Here is a 15,026-nt window from a genome sequence, read left to right on the forward strand (position 1 = left end):
CGGCCATATAGTTTATTTAAGATAACTTAAACTTCTTAGTTAAGCTTAAAAAAAAAAGACTTTAATGCTACTTGTGAGTGATAGTCATTATTGCAAGAAATTGCTTGCTAGGACCATTTTTTATGAGTAGTGTAAGTCTCCCTCTGCTGTAATCCACTTTGAGCTGCCATGTTTCCGTGTACAACAGACAAGAAGATAGACAAAAGGTCAAGGATGATTGAAATGATTCTCCTAATTTGTCACTATGAAGGTCATGCTGGGAAGCGTTTCGTTCTGGAGTATGAACTTTCCACACGGGATGAAATCCCCTCATTTTTACCTCCAAGTTTATGCGTAGTGGAATTGATTTTTGTCTTGTATTTATATACAATATTTGATTCTGAATATAAACTAAAAATTCCAGTTCAAAGGATAGTGTAACAAAAAAAATCAGGAAAGGACTTATCATCCCTGGGGTGGAGGAGAAGAGATTTCTGAAGCCAGCAAACCAGAACCCTTAATTCTCTTACTCTCCTCACACCGGAGAGGCTCATTGGATTTATGTCTAGGTCACAATAAATGACCAGTGCAATGCAGTGTAAATAAAGAAGTTTTGAAAAGGAACAAGAGTTCAACGCGACAGTTCAATTACATATTTTAAAATCACACGACAAGTTATTATTTAATAGTAAATATGTCTCAAAATATTTGTTTTGGTTTAATTAATACATAATGTGTTACATTTCTATCTAAATATCACAATGTAGGTCAAAGGAAAGTGTTAGGATCTATATTAATAGGACTAGTAGAATATCATTGTCAACAGCAAAGTAAAATGGCTCGTCTTTTCTAAGCACAAGAGCAAAACTACCCTGTTATTTTATTTAATGAATGCCATAAATTTGGTCTGTTGTTCTGCTCAAAGAAATCCAACTCGTCACAGCGCCTTCATGTTTCACAATGAGGATATATTGAGCAACACCAAAAGCAACTGAAATGTGTGATTGCCAAAAATCTCAAGTCCACTGGTACGTGAGCTGGTGAGTCTGTTATTGACAGGAGGTCTTGGCAGGGAGTTGATAGCTGATGGGAGCTTCTACACATGGCCAGTTTTGCTTACTTGTCCTCCCTGTACTCTCTGATGTTTCGAGTGGGTAAAGTATTGAGCTTGCCAGCCTGACGTCACTCCACCAGCCCAGTGATGAGAGGGTTGAGCCACATTAACAACTAATGACACAACTTGCTTCCTGTTTAATGTCATGCCTGGCGGTGACGCTGCGTCCAATGTAACGCTGTCTAAAGATTAGAATGACACAGATGCGTCCTACTTAATTATGTCTTGAATCAAGTTTTCTATGTGGCATACGGATTGTATTGTTACAGTAGAGCCACATAACTGAAAACTTTATAACAAAATATATTGTATATTCAAAGTTACCCAATGGTTCATTATGGTTTAATTATGTTTTTTAATCGCATTCAGTTTAATCAAAAGCATGGACTTACTTGAAGGATGTCAAATTGATTATGCAGTGAAAACAGCTAAAAAGGTCACCTGGCGTCACCCGGCAATCAAGACAGAAGGCAATTCAATTGTGTGTGTGCATGTGTATGCTGGTGGGCGTAGTAGCCCCCCCCCCTCCTCCTCTTCCTGGTTCATGACTGATTGAGCACACCTGCATCACATCACTCATCAGGCTCTGTATATCTACCCCGGTTCCCCAGTCACTCGTTGTCATATTGTTCAGTCTGCTACACTAGCAGTTATCCTTTTTTTGTGTTGTTACTCCTGAGCATTTGTGTTTCCCTGCGTTCTCTGCCAGCCTGTTTTCATCAGCCACACCTGGCATGCCATCTTCTCCAGTCATTCTGCCAGCTACGGTCTCCGCCAGGTTCGCTCTACAACGTTCCCCAAACCCAACCTCATTCCTCCCTCATGCCCCCAAATTTGCAAAACAGTCCCCTAAAAATGCTACTGTGCATCTGAGTCTCCTTTTGGGTCCAGCTAATTATTCTAAAACTCAACAGAAAGAAAAAAGAGGAAAATCTGCATCAGTTTACCTTCAGCGGCTTACATAGAGATGTGCTAACGCTAGTTAAAGGTGTGCTAACATACTCTGCTGATGTTGGCTCCACAGGGTTTTACTTGTAACTGAACTTTTTAGTCACAGATTTCTCCGATTGATGGGTGGGACTTATTGAAGGGTCAATTTAAATTAATTCTAACATTTTTATTAGTCTGTGTGTGACTGCATTAATGTTTAATTTAGATTTTCAGACAATTGTGAACAAAATAGGAGAGGATTGTTCTTTAAAATAAAAAACATCTCAGGAGGCAAAGGAACAGCGCTCTGTTTAAGCTGTTAAAGGAACAGTATTGATCAAATTGTTTTCAAGTGAATCATTATTCATGACCAGCAATGATTTTCTGTCACAGGATGTCTCTCGCCTGCAAAGCTGTAGGCAATGTAACTAAGGAAAGTGCACAAACATTGCATTAAACTGCAATCTGAGGGACATGGTGGTATTAACAGCCCTGGATAAGATGTCCAAAATATATTAGTCCTTGAACATGCTAGCTCCTGGCAAGACACCTGTTGATCAGAAGAGGTAATTCTGCCTCTGTTTATTTGTCAAATGGAGGAGTGATAAACAAATCCAGGGTCACACTGAGTGTTTTCTGTCTCCACTTTATAGGCCAATGGTGCAGGAATGATGCACACATATTAATGCATTTGTACATATTTAGTGAGTCGATTTTTCCCTCTATGTAGACAAAGATGGTGCATTTGGATGAGTTCCACTGAGCTGTGACGCACATTATGACGTCTGAATAATGAAGACATTATTTAATAGCATATCAATAGTTGAGCTAGTTGGGACGATTGTCTTTCCCCCCAAGGTTAGTGTCCTCACCCTGTTGGTTTCCCCTCTATGTTGATGTAAAACCAAATATGCTACTATGATAAGGCAATGAATGTATCACTGAACTTTATTTAACCATGTTGTGGAGAACCTTGGTGTTTTGAACATACTGAACACACAGATAAAGGGCATGGAAGTGGAATTCATCACAGTAATTTATATCGTGGTGCTGTGTATTTAAGTGTTTCCCACCAAATTGACAAGGACTGAAATCCAGCCTGGGATTTTGGCATGGAGAGGCCTTTTCATTCAAGTCCCTCAAGACACTTTCGGATGTCTCGCTGACACCTGCTTTCTCAGTTTGTATAAGCACGTCACCACCGCTGGCTAGGCAAGCCTATGTGAGTTGGCTAGTCGATAGCCCTGCAAATGGATATAACATGGGTGCCGATAGATGAAGTGAGTTTTGCAATTTTTAAGAAAAGTTAAATTCAATTCCCATTTAAGAAAAAGAACAGTCTCTGTGTTTTGCGAAATATATCAATATAAAGTCCTTACCAGAATGAGCCAATCATCATCTCATGCTCGTCAGCGGAGAAAAGAAACACTCTTTCTCTGATCTTATTTGCTATTGCAAGAGTACATCATGAATTTGCCGTTCGATTGCTCTCCCTTTTGAAGAGGAGCGTGCACACGCAGTTATCCTGAGGACTGACGTCTGGTTAGAATGAACGAGACCATTTGAAGTCGCTTCCACCTTCGAAGAACCGACATCGCCTGACGTCAATCATCTCGGTAATTTAAGCTGAATAATGGGACATTTGATCGACTTTGTTACACCATGTATGAAAACTAGGGCCTCGGAAGAGAAATGGTGATGTATAAACGCACTGAGAAACAGCCCATTAGAGCCAAACAATAAGAAGCCGAGCTGTCTGTTGACAGCAACATATGTGTTTTGAAAATGTTGGTTCTTCTAGAAATTGAAAAATACACCTGCACTGACTGACACTTCACCCCTATGGGCCAGAGCACAGAGACTAATGTTGACCATCACAAGGACCCTGATAATGACAAGATTTCCAAGCGTTAGACAACGGCCTGAAAGACAATTTGCATCTTATGCAAATCGTTACAAAACTGTTGACATTCTAGACAAAAACATATTTGCCAAATGAGGAGAAGCATGGCTATGCAAAGCAATAAGACTAACGCACACTGTGGACCGAGGTTGATCAGAAAAACAGCCAGCTGCTTCTTCTACTTTACGCTAAATGGTTAGCTTGTTAAAAGGTGTACGAGAATCAGAATCAGACAGTGAATGACCTTTTTAACCCACTGCTGTGTAAATTTACATAATGCTGTGACACGTATTTATGGAAATATAATGATGCACTCTGCGGCATCCACAAAAGCAAGAGTGTACATTTTCAGCTTCCTGCTTTATGGCGGAGTTTCTAAGAATACTTATCACATTTACTTTAAAGCTTTACAGAAAGATATGTTGTTGCTTCTCAGTACTCAACATGACACTACAGTTCTTAAAGACATTTGAGGGCTGCTATTTTACATTCAATAAGAAAAAATGCTACAAGAAAAAAACAGTGATACAGTGCAAAGCTCTAATGAGCCCTTATGCTCAGGTCAAATGTATCATTATGAGCCGAGGATTATTGAAACCATTATTTTGATTATTCTGTATCTCTCATGCAGAACATCCAATTGACATGTTTATGTTAATTACATGGGTAGAAATAAATTAAACAGACCGCTTCACTTTTTCCTGAATTCAACTGTTTCAAATGCTTTTAAAACGACCACATTAAATTGCTGTGTATAATTCATAAACATTATGATACAAAACATGATTGTGTTGTACTGCAGTGACATCAATAGTACAAATAGACTACTGAGCCACAGCTGGACCCTCATTTCAGTCCTTTTGAACTAAAAATCAACTGTAGGCTGTCTATGCCAATATAAAAATAAAATATATAATTTTTTCCACATGTCTTGTATGAAAAGACTCAAAAGGATCACGATAAGCCGCTCGCTTGATTACTATTTACATAGGAATTTTTCTGACCCACTATTTTTTGATGCACTATTAATCCTTATTACTAATTTGAACTTTAATGGTATTTATAGGATCAATATCTCATTGTTTTGTATATTACAACAAACAATTGTACACACTACTTTTAATGTTGTTCAAAGCGTGGAAAGAAGAGTGCCAAAACCACAAATCCAATACTCGGCAGGACATGAATACATGTCAATTATCATCTCTCTTACCCTCTTTTGCTTTTTGTGTATGTCTCACAAATACAGCTAGGTCTCTCTCTTTCTCTCTCTCTCTCTCTCTCTCTCTCTCTCTCTCTCTCTCTCTCTCTCTCTCTCTCTCTCTCTCTCTCTCTCTCTCTGCCTCCCCCTGTGAGTGTGTTTTGTCCCACCTGTGAGAAGGGTTTGCGAGCGCTTCGCCTCTTGAGAAGAGAGTGAAAATGAGAGATGACGTGTAGCCAGTTTACAAGCTGATTCTAAACCAATAAACAACAAAAACATCGTTGGATGACACCAGGTGTGTTCCTCGATTAAAATGTAGCTAGCGTGGTCAACCTCTTCTTCTGCCTAATAAATCTACGTGTAAACAAATCATTTAGTTATAGAGATTAGGGTTGCAGGATGTTCTCAATGCCCTTTCACTACCACTACGTTTGTCTATGACAGAGTGTCCATTGCATGTCTTTCTGCTCTAGGAGAGGGATCGCTCCTCACTTGCTCTTCCTGAGATTCTTTGGATGTTTAATGTATTTTTGAAGCAACTCTTATAAGATATTCTCAAAGTGTCTTATAACTAAAATAAACGGGCATGACTTTGCTACTTTAATTCAGCAGCAGACGCATACTGATACGTAATATTCATGAGCCGGTCAGATTAGTTTCAGGATTTAAAATTGAACAGATACTTGACTGTCAGTGCACGTATCAAATCTGTAAAGTAACCCTTGCTTGTTGATATCAGAGAATGACATGAAAACCTGAGGCTTTCTGTTGTTGTTTAAAAGGTGACATTTTTCAACATTTTGTATTATCCACTGTGCATCTCAAAGGAAATAAAATAATGAATCTATAATGTTAATCTAGGGACCCAAGAATCCCATCTCTCAAAGCTGCAGGAATGACGCTTATGCTAAAAGGATTTTATAGAGCGGTAAAAGTACATAATGTTTCACTAATGACAAAAAGCATTTTATGCACCTCACGTTTACAAGTCACAATGACAACGTTCACAATGGAAAAAAAGCAAATAAAAGTATAGCTCAATAAATAAAAGCAGCTTCTCTTTCAGATGTTTCATTGTTTATTACAATACAATACTCATAGTTTATTCATTTGCAAAGAAAGCATGCAGTGTATCAATTCAAAGACTAATTAAGAAAATACATGTTCTTTTCAAGACATTTAGAACATTTGTATTATGTATGTATTTGTTGTTTTACCATTTCTTTATATGATTCTTCCCAATGTTTCACATTTCCTTAAATGAGAAATTAAGAATATATTTTTTAAAAGAAGGAACATTTAAAACAAACACAATTTAAAATACAAAATCAATGCTGAGATCAGCCAGTTCTCATTCTGACACCAAATACCAATTATTGGTCACGCATCTTTGTCACAAGTTTTTTTAAAATTACATTTGTAATGTTTGTGACATGTTTTATGTATTTACATTATGTGTTTACATTTTACCGATGTGTATATACTTATCTTATGCACATCAATTATGTTTTTCCTAAATCTTAGGGGGTTTTGTTGCGGAAACAAGTGTTTTGTCGTCGTTATTTCTTGTTTTTTCTGCGAATGTGCGCTGTTACCCTATGTGATAAGTGGCACCAAGGGCTCTGACAAAGCGTCAATATGTGGCAAGTTGGGATGACAACATGTTGTTCAGGGCAGTAGTAGCTTCATGTACAAATCTTACATGTAATATATATTATACACATGCTACAACATTTAAAAATACCACAGTGTATAGTCACAGTGTGCACAACAATTCTGTTCCCATATGTTTTTCTGGCTAACAAAGTTTGGGCCATGTTGTCCCGTTAATCTCCCCTGTTGGGGTTTGACCTTTCTAAAATGTAATCCGAATGCAAGATACATGTTCCATGTTAAAATCATCACTGTCAACATTCTTTACATCAACAGCTCACATCTACATGACTGCTACGTTAAAGACGTTCCTCTCTTCACCTCAAGTGAATGCATTCAATCTCCTCTGTTACAGGCATGGAGGAGGTCCTAATATCCATCTCATCCACAGTCTTACTGGGGGCATACGTTGACCTCCAGCGCATCAGTACAATCTTCTTCAGGTACATCACTGTGTTGTTCTTGACACTGACGAAACAGAAGGTATTGATTATGCTGTTGCTCATGGCAATGCACTCGATGATGTAGAAGGCCACCAGTGAGTTCTTCTGGCGGGAGATGAGCGTCGGGTGGAAATCTCGTAGGATGGTGAAGCCGTAGTACGGCGCCCAGCACAGGATGTACGCCGTCAAGATCCCAATCAGGACCATCACTGTCTTGCGGCGACAACGCAACCGCTTTCTAATCTGCTCCGTCTGGAAACCGGGGACGCTCTTGAACCAGAGCTCGCGGGAAATTCGGGTGTAACACAGTGCCATGATGATGACAGGCCCAACAAACTCAACAGCAAAGATGAACAGGAAGTATGACCGGTAGTAGACCTGCTGGTCCACAGGCCAGATCTGGGCACAGAAGACTTTGTGTGTGGTTGGGGTGGTGCCGCCATGAGGGTACATGGTCTCGGAGGCAAAGTAGGCAGAGGGAATTGATATCAGAATGGGAACAATCCAGACTCCTGTAATCAGGCAGTAGGCGGTTTGGTACTTCATGCGAGGCCGCAGAGGATGGACGATAGCCATGTACCTGGAAGAACAAAGACATATTGTTGCATTATAGGGGCAGAGAACAAACAAAAAGTACAATGCAATCAAACCCCCCTTTTGGGCAGTCTGAGTGCTGTGTGAAGTCAATAGATTCAGCAAATGGCTCTTAGTCACTTGTGGAAGATTGAAGTTCAATATACGACACTCCATTATTTAGTGAACTGGATTTCTCATATTAATATAAGTGTATATTTCAAAGGTCCTGAGGCTTTCTGCTACTTATATTTCCCTCTCTTATCTATATGTTAAAGCAAAATGTAATTGCATGAACTAACGTACAAATGTCATGTTTCTTTGAAGCGTTTACACCTATATTTTTTGAAAACTAATGTATGTTAAGTCACATCTTGCTTTAAAAAAATAAATAATTCAATGTTATTATTTGGTTTAACCTTTTTAATGTGGATACACTTGTTGTAATATATAGTATAACTCAGTCGAACATCACATCTACAGATGTATTTAATAAATCAAGCTGAAAATGATGTGCAAGATATCTAGAATATTTAAAAACATTTGACGTGACATTTGTCACACAGTGTGGAATTTAAAAAACTGACGTTAAAGCAACATCTTAAGGGAAACAACTTTTTGAGGGTTGTAATTGTAAAATATATGGTTCAATAAAGAACCAGTCACTCCAATGTTGTTTAATTTACATGCTGCATCTAGTTTATTTACCCTGCAATAATATAGAAGTCGCAAAACAGCTACTTTTAATACTCAGCGTCTCCGTTTCTCTGTGTATTGATCATGTTGCTCCACCACTTGTTACTAAATGTTAATCAGCAACAGCAAAGCATCCTCTTAGTTAGATTACCATCGATATACTGTCGTAATAATAGGCAATCTTGAGTTAATTATAAAAGGTGTTAGTTAAGTGGTTAATTTTATGACAAAGCAATAACTGATTGGTACATTATTGTATTATTCTTTATATTTATTTTCTAACACTGCTGTCTTATTCAATTAATGCTTCTGCTGCAGCATATCCATTCACACTTCTTTAGAATAAACCTACAATTGTATGCAGCCTCTGTGCCACATTCAAATACAGAGCACTATACCTTCACAGCGGTAAATTAACAACCACTAACTTGACTAGAGTCCTGTGGATTTATGTGGAACAGGCTGCGCTCAGTAATCTGCTGTTTGTAGCAAACACAAGCTCACACAAAGTCAGGAGGAGTATTGACTGAACAAAACATCATAATGAACACTTTGGAACATTCAGCACTCGTTATCCAGCCTTAAGGTTTCTTTTGTGAATCTGTGGGAGTTGTGTGCATTACAAGGCGATGTAGTAATGTTACATGCATGTCGCACAAGGAAGAACACTGCAGTGGAAACACTGCAGGTGGAACTCTGAAAACCTAGGTTGTCGAGAAATCGATGCCGCCATTTGTAAAGATAAAAAACTGAACTTTTTACACACTAAACAGTGAAAGCCTAAAATAAGAACCAGTAGCAACCATTTGTGTTGCTAAGACTTTCATCATACAGAACTTGGGATTAAAGGTGTTTAATATCCAAGGCACAGGTGCAGCAATGAACCAGTTAGTTCAATCAATTAGAGAGATAAGTGCAATGTTCATAGTACTAATGATCTGTGCCTCTGCCGAAGCAATCATGGTCTTGTGGTTTCAGGGCGTGATGGCTGTGCACCCGAGATAAGAATTGTTCAACTTTTAGAGGGCTGCAAATTACAGCTGGCAGATATCATTATTTTGTTTTTCTTAAATATCTGTCAACGGTAAATTTCCAAAGAGGACGTCATTCAAGTTAGTGCGAGCATACCCAGAGCTTTACCATCTGCTTCCTCTCCACAGACTAATTTACCTTGTATACCCACGCCGGCCAGCGGCGTCACCACATCCGATTGGTAGGTCAGCACAATTGGAGATGTCAAATCAAAAAGGTAAAGCTACTTTGAGGAATTTGCTGTGCCGGAAATCCATTTATCGTTGAGTAGTTTAATCATTGAAGCTTACTGCTAACTTCATCAACATTGTCATTGCAGCACGCAGGCTTTGATAGCTCAGTAGCAGCATGGACGACTGTAGCGCAACCCCTGAAGCCCCTTTGATGAAAAAATATAAATAACGCATGATTCATGCTTTCCAAGCTAGATGTGACTTGTGAATGGCACGTGAGGCCTTGTCAATGTATGTGAATATAGGCATATTTCCTTTTTGTCGGAGAAGGAAAAACACAGGTGTTGCTGACCTCATAAACGAGGGCTCTGTCACATTGACGTGTCCATTAGGCTGTGACAGCACAGCGAGCAGGCCTGCACGATTCCAGGACTCTGACATTGAAGCAGCGAAATAAAGTCCAGCCATAATTAATCGGATAATTTACACCTGTGCTTTTCCTGCAGGCCCATGTCGGATGTTTTCTGTGAAAAAATATATTTCAGTGTGAATGTCTCAAGGAGCAATGAACCATCAGGCTACTACTGCAATTAAAGTTGTAGTATAGTTTGCCACAACTTAGTTGTCATATTTATTTTTCCAATAGTCATTTTTGTTCAAAAGAGCAAGACTGGTAACATCTGTTTCATGGACCTGCTTATTAAAATCCGGGGAGAAGCACCTATGTCTCTCAATCTCTCAAAATCTTTCGGGAATGGCAAGAAAATAAAAGACTGGAATGTTATAACCTGATTTATACGTTTTTTGTTGTTCGAATTGAGGAGAGAAAATAAGATTGCAGGACACAAACATAGTAGCTTTATTGAAACCTATATAGACTAAGCAGGAAGGATGAAGCATTGGCTTGCTGGATTGAACAATAAACCCACAGAAATATGAAAGAAATACCACACTCACCTATCAACTGCAATGGCAAGCAATGCATTAGTGGACACATAGAGTGACACCGTCCGGAGATAGTTGACAGAGGCACACAGCACTAATCCGTGACCCCAGGAAAGCTGTTTCACCACATAGTAGTCCACCAGGAACGGGCAGCAAACTACAGCCACAATAAAATCGGAGATGGCCAGGTTGGCAATGAGCAGGTTGGTGAGGTTGCGTAGCTTTTTGTAGCGCGTCAGTGTGGCAATGAATATGAAGTTTCCAAACCCACAGACGAGCATGATGCAGACGAGCACCATGCCGATGACAATGGTGGCGACGAAGAAGGCTTGACCCTGCGTCGTGTCTGGGATCTCATCAGGAGGGATACCATAGTCCAAATCATAGCTGTCCATGTAATGATCCAACTTGCCTGCTGGGAGACTTTCTAGCACCTCTGTATAGCTGATGTTGGAGTCCGCCATGTGTTCGCACACACTCTTATTTTGGTTTAGAAAGACTTGTATATGACCGCGATTTAATTAAACAAATTAGGTGCAATTTGATGATGCTTTTTGGTCAATGACTCCTTGAAACCAGCTTAAATAGGTTGTTTGTATTGAACAGGCTTTTTTCTTTGGAAATGGCAGCACATCTTCACCTGGAAAGGAAAGTTCCCATCTCAGTATTACTCATGCAGCATCAGGATCCATGGAGACAAGATATGATCAAAACAACTAACATGATCTCAGTGCTTCAGGCGTATCATGCTGGCACTGGCACGTGTGACATTTCTATATTTTTTTTTGATGAAAATGTAAGTTGATGTGTTCTAGCAAATACCTCTATGTAATGTATTAGTACTATGTCACTTTACAGCAAGCTAAGATTACAGATCAGCGTGATGACGGGGCGTTAGGTTTGCAAGAAGTGGTCACCTAAATGGTGACCCCTTGGTTTTACAATCATGATTTATGTGATCTCCACGAAATCAGTACTTCAAATCAGAGCAGTAATAGCATATGGAGATCATTAGTGTTTTTTTTTTTTTTAATGCAAAGACATGAAAAAAAATAGCATCAAATATATCAATAAATGCAGAGCTAGAAGGAAGATGTACTTTGAATTCAGGCTCTGGGGTAGTTTATAAAACCAAACTTGGCTCGAAGAAACAGAGCGTCTCAATGATGGAGCACTGTTATAGAGATCATCACATCCTGGAGGGAGATCACAGGCTGTGCATCTCAACCAATAGAGCAAAAGAAACAAACACACTCAAATGTAGAATACGAGAGACACTCCATCTCTTCATTTAAAGTAAAAAAAAATATGATTCTCTAATGAGTTTCCAGGGATACAATTCAGGTGATTAAAACATGTTAAAAGACACCTTACCAGCAAACGTTGTAGGAAGAAGGTCCCGCGACTTGTCCCAGGACAGTAGTTACAAAGAGTGTGATTGCTTGCTTTGTGCCAGGTGTGGAACCGAGACCGAGGGTCGCTCCATCAGCCGCCACGGACGGTCATTCTTTCGCTCTCCTGCGGAGGAACGTGCAAAGTTACGTGTGTCACTCTGCCGCCTGAAATGCAAAAAAATCAAACGACGAAGCAAGGCTGAGAAAGCGCACCGTCTTGCTTTCAGGGGGAGAGAGAGAGAGAGAGAGAGAGAGAGAGAGAGAGAGAGAGAGAGAGAGAGGGGGGGGGGGGGGGGGGGGTACGTGCGTGAGGGGGTGCACACGGGAACGCGCGTTCACGAGGTCCGAAACAGTTCAGAGATCAGCAGATAAATGTATGTCCATAAATACCGTGTAGGAAACGTAAGATTTTCTCTACATAACAAAATTTATGGACGAAGGAGAGATTAAAAAAACAAACAAAAAAAGACAGAACTCCGTGATGATGTCACACATTTACAGATACATTCTCAGCTCGCATGATTTGATTGTGCTTTATGTCCAAACGAAGCTTAGACAACTGGTTTGAAAACGCAAACTCTGGTTGGTTTGAAACAATCTGTAACACAACCCTGATGTATTATCATCGTTTAAGTTTAGGCAATCAGCAAACATGGGCGTTCACGTGGCCACCTGGTGGATGCTACTACAACTACAGACCCTTTCCATTGGTGCAAAAACAATGTGGACATTGCCTCCTGAATGGGATTTGCTCCAACATGTAATGTGTTCTTCCTTTGGAAATCCAAGTACATTCTATCATTAAAATAAAGCCAACAGTTTTGCTGACAAATAAACCAACAAACAAGCCAAGCTGAAAACAGCCTCCGTGTGAGTCATGGCTGGGGGTGCTGAGAGAAAGTCAGTCTATAATGATGTCAAATTGAATGCCGAGCCAGATTCATTTGTTTTGGCATTCATTTAAATTCTCAGGATCATTTATATTTATTAGTTATAAACAAGGTTTGACACTGATTATTTTTTAAAGTTTCACATTACAACAGACAGCACACTTGAACACCAACATGAAGGTTGAAGCAGCGCGTCAACAAGAGAACTAATGATTGAGAACAAAAAAGAAAGCAAGAGTGGGTGAGGTGGTGATGACACCCATAACCAGGCTGTTATCAAATATAATAATGGTGTGGATCCATTGATGAGGATTTCAGACTCCAGTCTGCATTATGTTGTTCATGAACATCACTGATGAATTGTGGATTATACAAAGTTACAACCATATGATGGTTTATATACATATAGTTACATAACACATTATTATTATTAAACATGTAAATAAAACATGAAAATAAAAACTCTGCCCTTCCTTCTCAACCCCAAATATCATAGTGTAAAAACAGATGTATTACAAATATAATATTTCATTTAGATTTGTATTATTATGTTTATTCCACATGCAGTTAAACAATAGGCCTGAAGCAAAAGCAGTGAGTGCTGCTACAACCTCAGGACCAACACTTCCCACACAATAACTCTTCTGTTAGCTCTTGTTGTGGTCTGTAACTGCTGAGGGGAAAATCTGGCTATTTGGCTGCTAAATGCTCCACTTTGTTCAACAGCTTGTCGCTAACTGTCCGTCTGTCTGTTTGGAGCTGGGCCGGTAGCTCAGAGCAGGTTTGTCAGAGCTGGCTGATGGGACTCATCGCTTGGGACAAGACCATCCTTTCCACTGCAGAGAGGGGCTGTGCTGTCTTTGGCTGCGTTTCCCAGATTCGTTAAGAAGCTCTTAAGCGCTAAGAGCTTCTTAGGAGCGCTCTGAAGAGCGCTGTGAAAGATGGACGTGTTTCCCAGAGTCGTTCTTAACATAAGAAGATCTTTCACTAAGAAGGAAATGTAAGATCAGCCTGACCCACTCTTAACAGCAGAAGACAGTTAAGAACGCGTCTGGGAAACACCCCCATCTGAGCGCTCCTTCTTAGCCGAACCCTTCTTAAGAGCCTTCTTGAGCCTTTAAGAACGATCGAATGTGGGAAACGCGGCCCTTGTTGGTGGTTTTCAAAATATTTAGAAATTTGAAGAATTTTGGTTGAAAAAAATGCCGACCCGCTGTAGACACACGTTCATTGGCATTCCAGTATGAGGTTGCGTTGCTGTGGGCCAGTAAATGCTTGTAAGGGAACTGCTTGCTCCTTAGGTAATGTGTAAGCAACCTGTGCTTTCTTCACAGCAGGAAATGACTCAAATGGCTGTCTCTCCACTGCTTTTTTTCTTGTTGTATTAGCTGCGAGGTAAATGTTGCCCTCATTTGCCAAAGGTTGAAAATGTCCAACTTACGACGCCTACCTTTTCTTCTATCCAGCATTGTAATCCCACAATGCCTTGTGAATGTCTTGTTTGGAACAGACACAAACATCTTTTAAACTCTTATGAAGCCTTTAAAATCTACAGGCCTCAAGCGTTTTTAACGCAACTTTCTTTGCATCGGTGGCTGAGTGTCATCCTCCATGCTGCTTTCAACCGGCCTGGTCGGTAAATTGCAGTTTTACCGGTTCATTAGTTTTATAGTCCTGCATGTGTGGCCCGTATGTGTGGCGGTTACACAAGGTTTGGTGTTGTGTTGAAATGCAGCATACTATTAACTTACTATTTATAATGTTGCAAGTCGTATTATAAAAGCAATAAGGTACTTGAAGCAGTACTGTATTTACAATAATGTACAGTTCAACTCCGCGTGGAGCCTAATAAAACCCTTGAATAGTACAATATCGATAATACAGTACTATCTCTCGTACCTTAAATATGGAACATATTTATTCATGATAAACAAGAAACCATGTCTCATTTTCAGCTGTAAAAAAAAAGATCTGTTTTAGAACCTTTAGATCCTATCTTCTATCTATCTATCTTCTCCCATCTTTGTTTAGTGGTTTGATGATCAACTGCGTTGTTCTTTGAAGACATAAGACTTCCACCCTCTCTCCCAGAGCAGAAAG

At 39.7% G+C, this 15,026-nt stretch overlaps 1 protein-coding gene across 1 annotated transcript; it reads right to left on the minus strand.

The window, feature by feature from the left end:
- Positions 1-6,628: 6,628 nt before the first annotated feature.
- prokr1b (prokineticin receptor 1b) lies at positions 6,629-12,099 on the minus strand. Its single transcript, XM_068568465.1, has 3 exons — positions 12,017-12,099; positions 10,655-11,282; positions 6,629-7,803 (listed from the first exon to the last, which is right to left on the minus strand). Exons 2-3 carry the CDS (start codon positions 11,104-11,106, stop codon positions 7,098-7,100), a joined length of 1,158 nt encoding a protein of 385 aa, XP_068424566.1. The 5' UTR covers positions 11,107-11,282; positions 12,017-12,099; the 3' UTR covers positions 6,629-7,097.
- Between the last annotated feature and the right edge of the window lie 2,927 nt (positions 12,100-15,026).

The sequence above is a fragment of the Clinocottus analis genome, unplaced genomic scaffold, assembly GCF_023055335.1.
Source record: "Clinocottus analis isolate CAN_PGR_092001 unplaced genomic scaffold, fCliAna1.0.p SCAF_8, whole genome shotgun sequence".
Classification (NCBI taxonomy): Eukaryota; Metazoa; Chordata; class Actinopteri; order Perciformes; family Cottidae; genus Clinocottus; species Clinocottus analis.

Coding starts and splice junctions, on each gene's coding strand:
- prokr1b (XM_068568465.1), bottom strand. CDS start 11,106: ATGGCGGACTCCAACATCAGCTATACAGAGGTGCTAGAAAGTCTCCCA. Junction 7,804..10,654: donor CTTGCCATTGCAGTTGATAG/GTGAGTGTGGTA, acceptor TTGTTCTTCCAG/GTACATGGCTATCGTCCATC.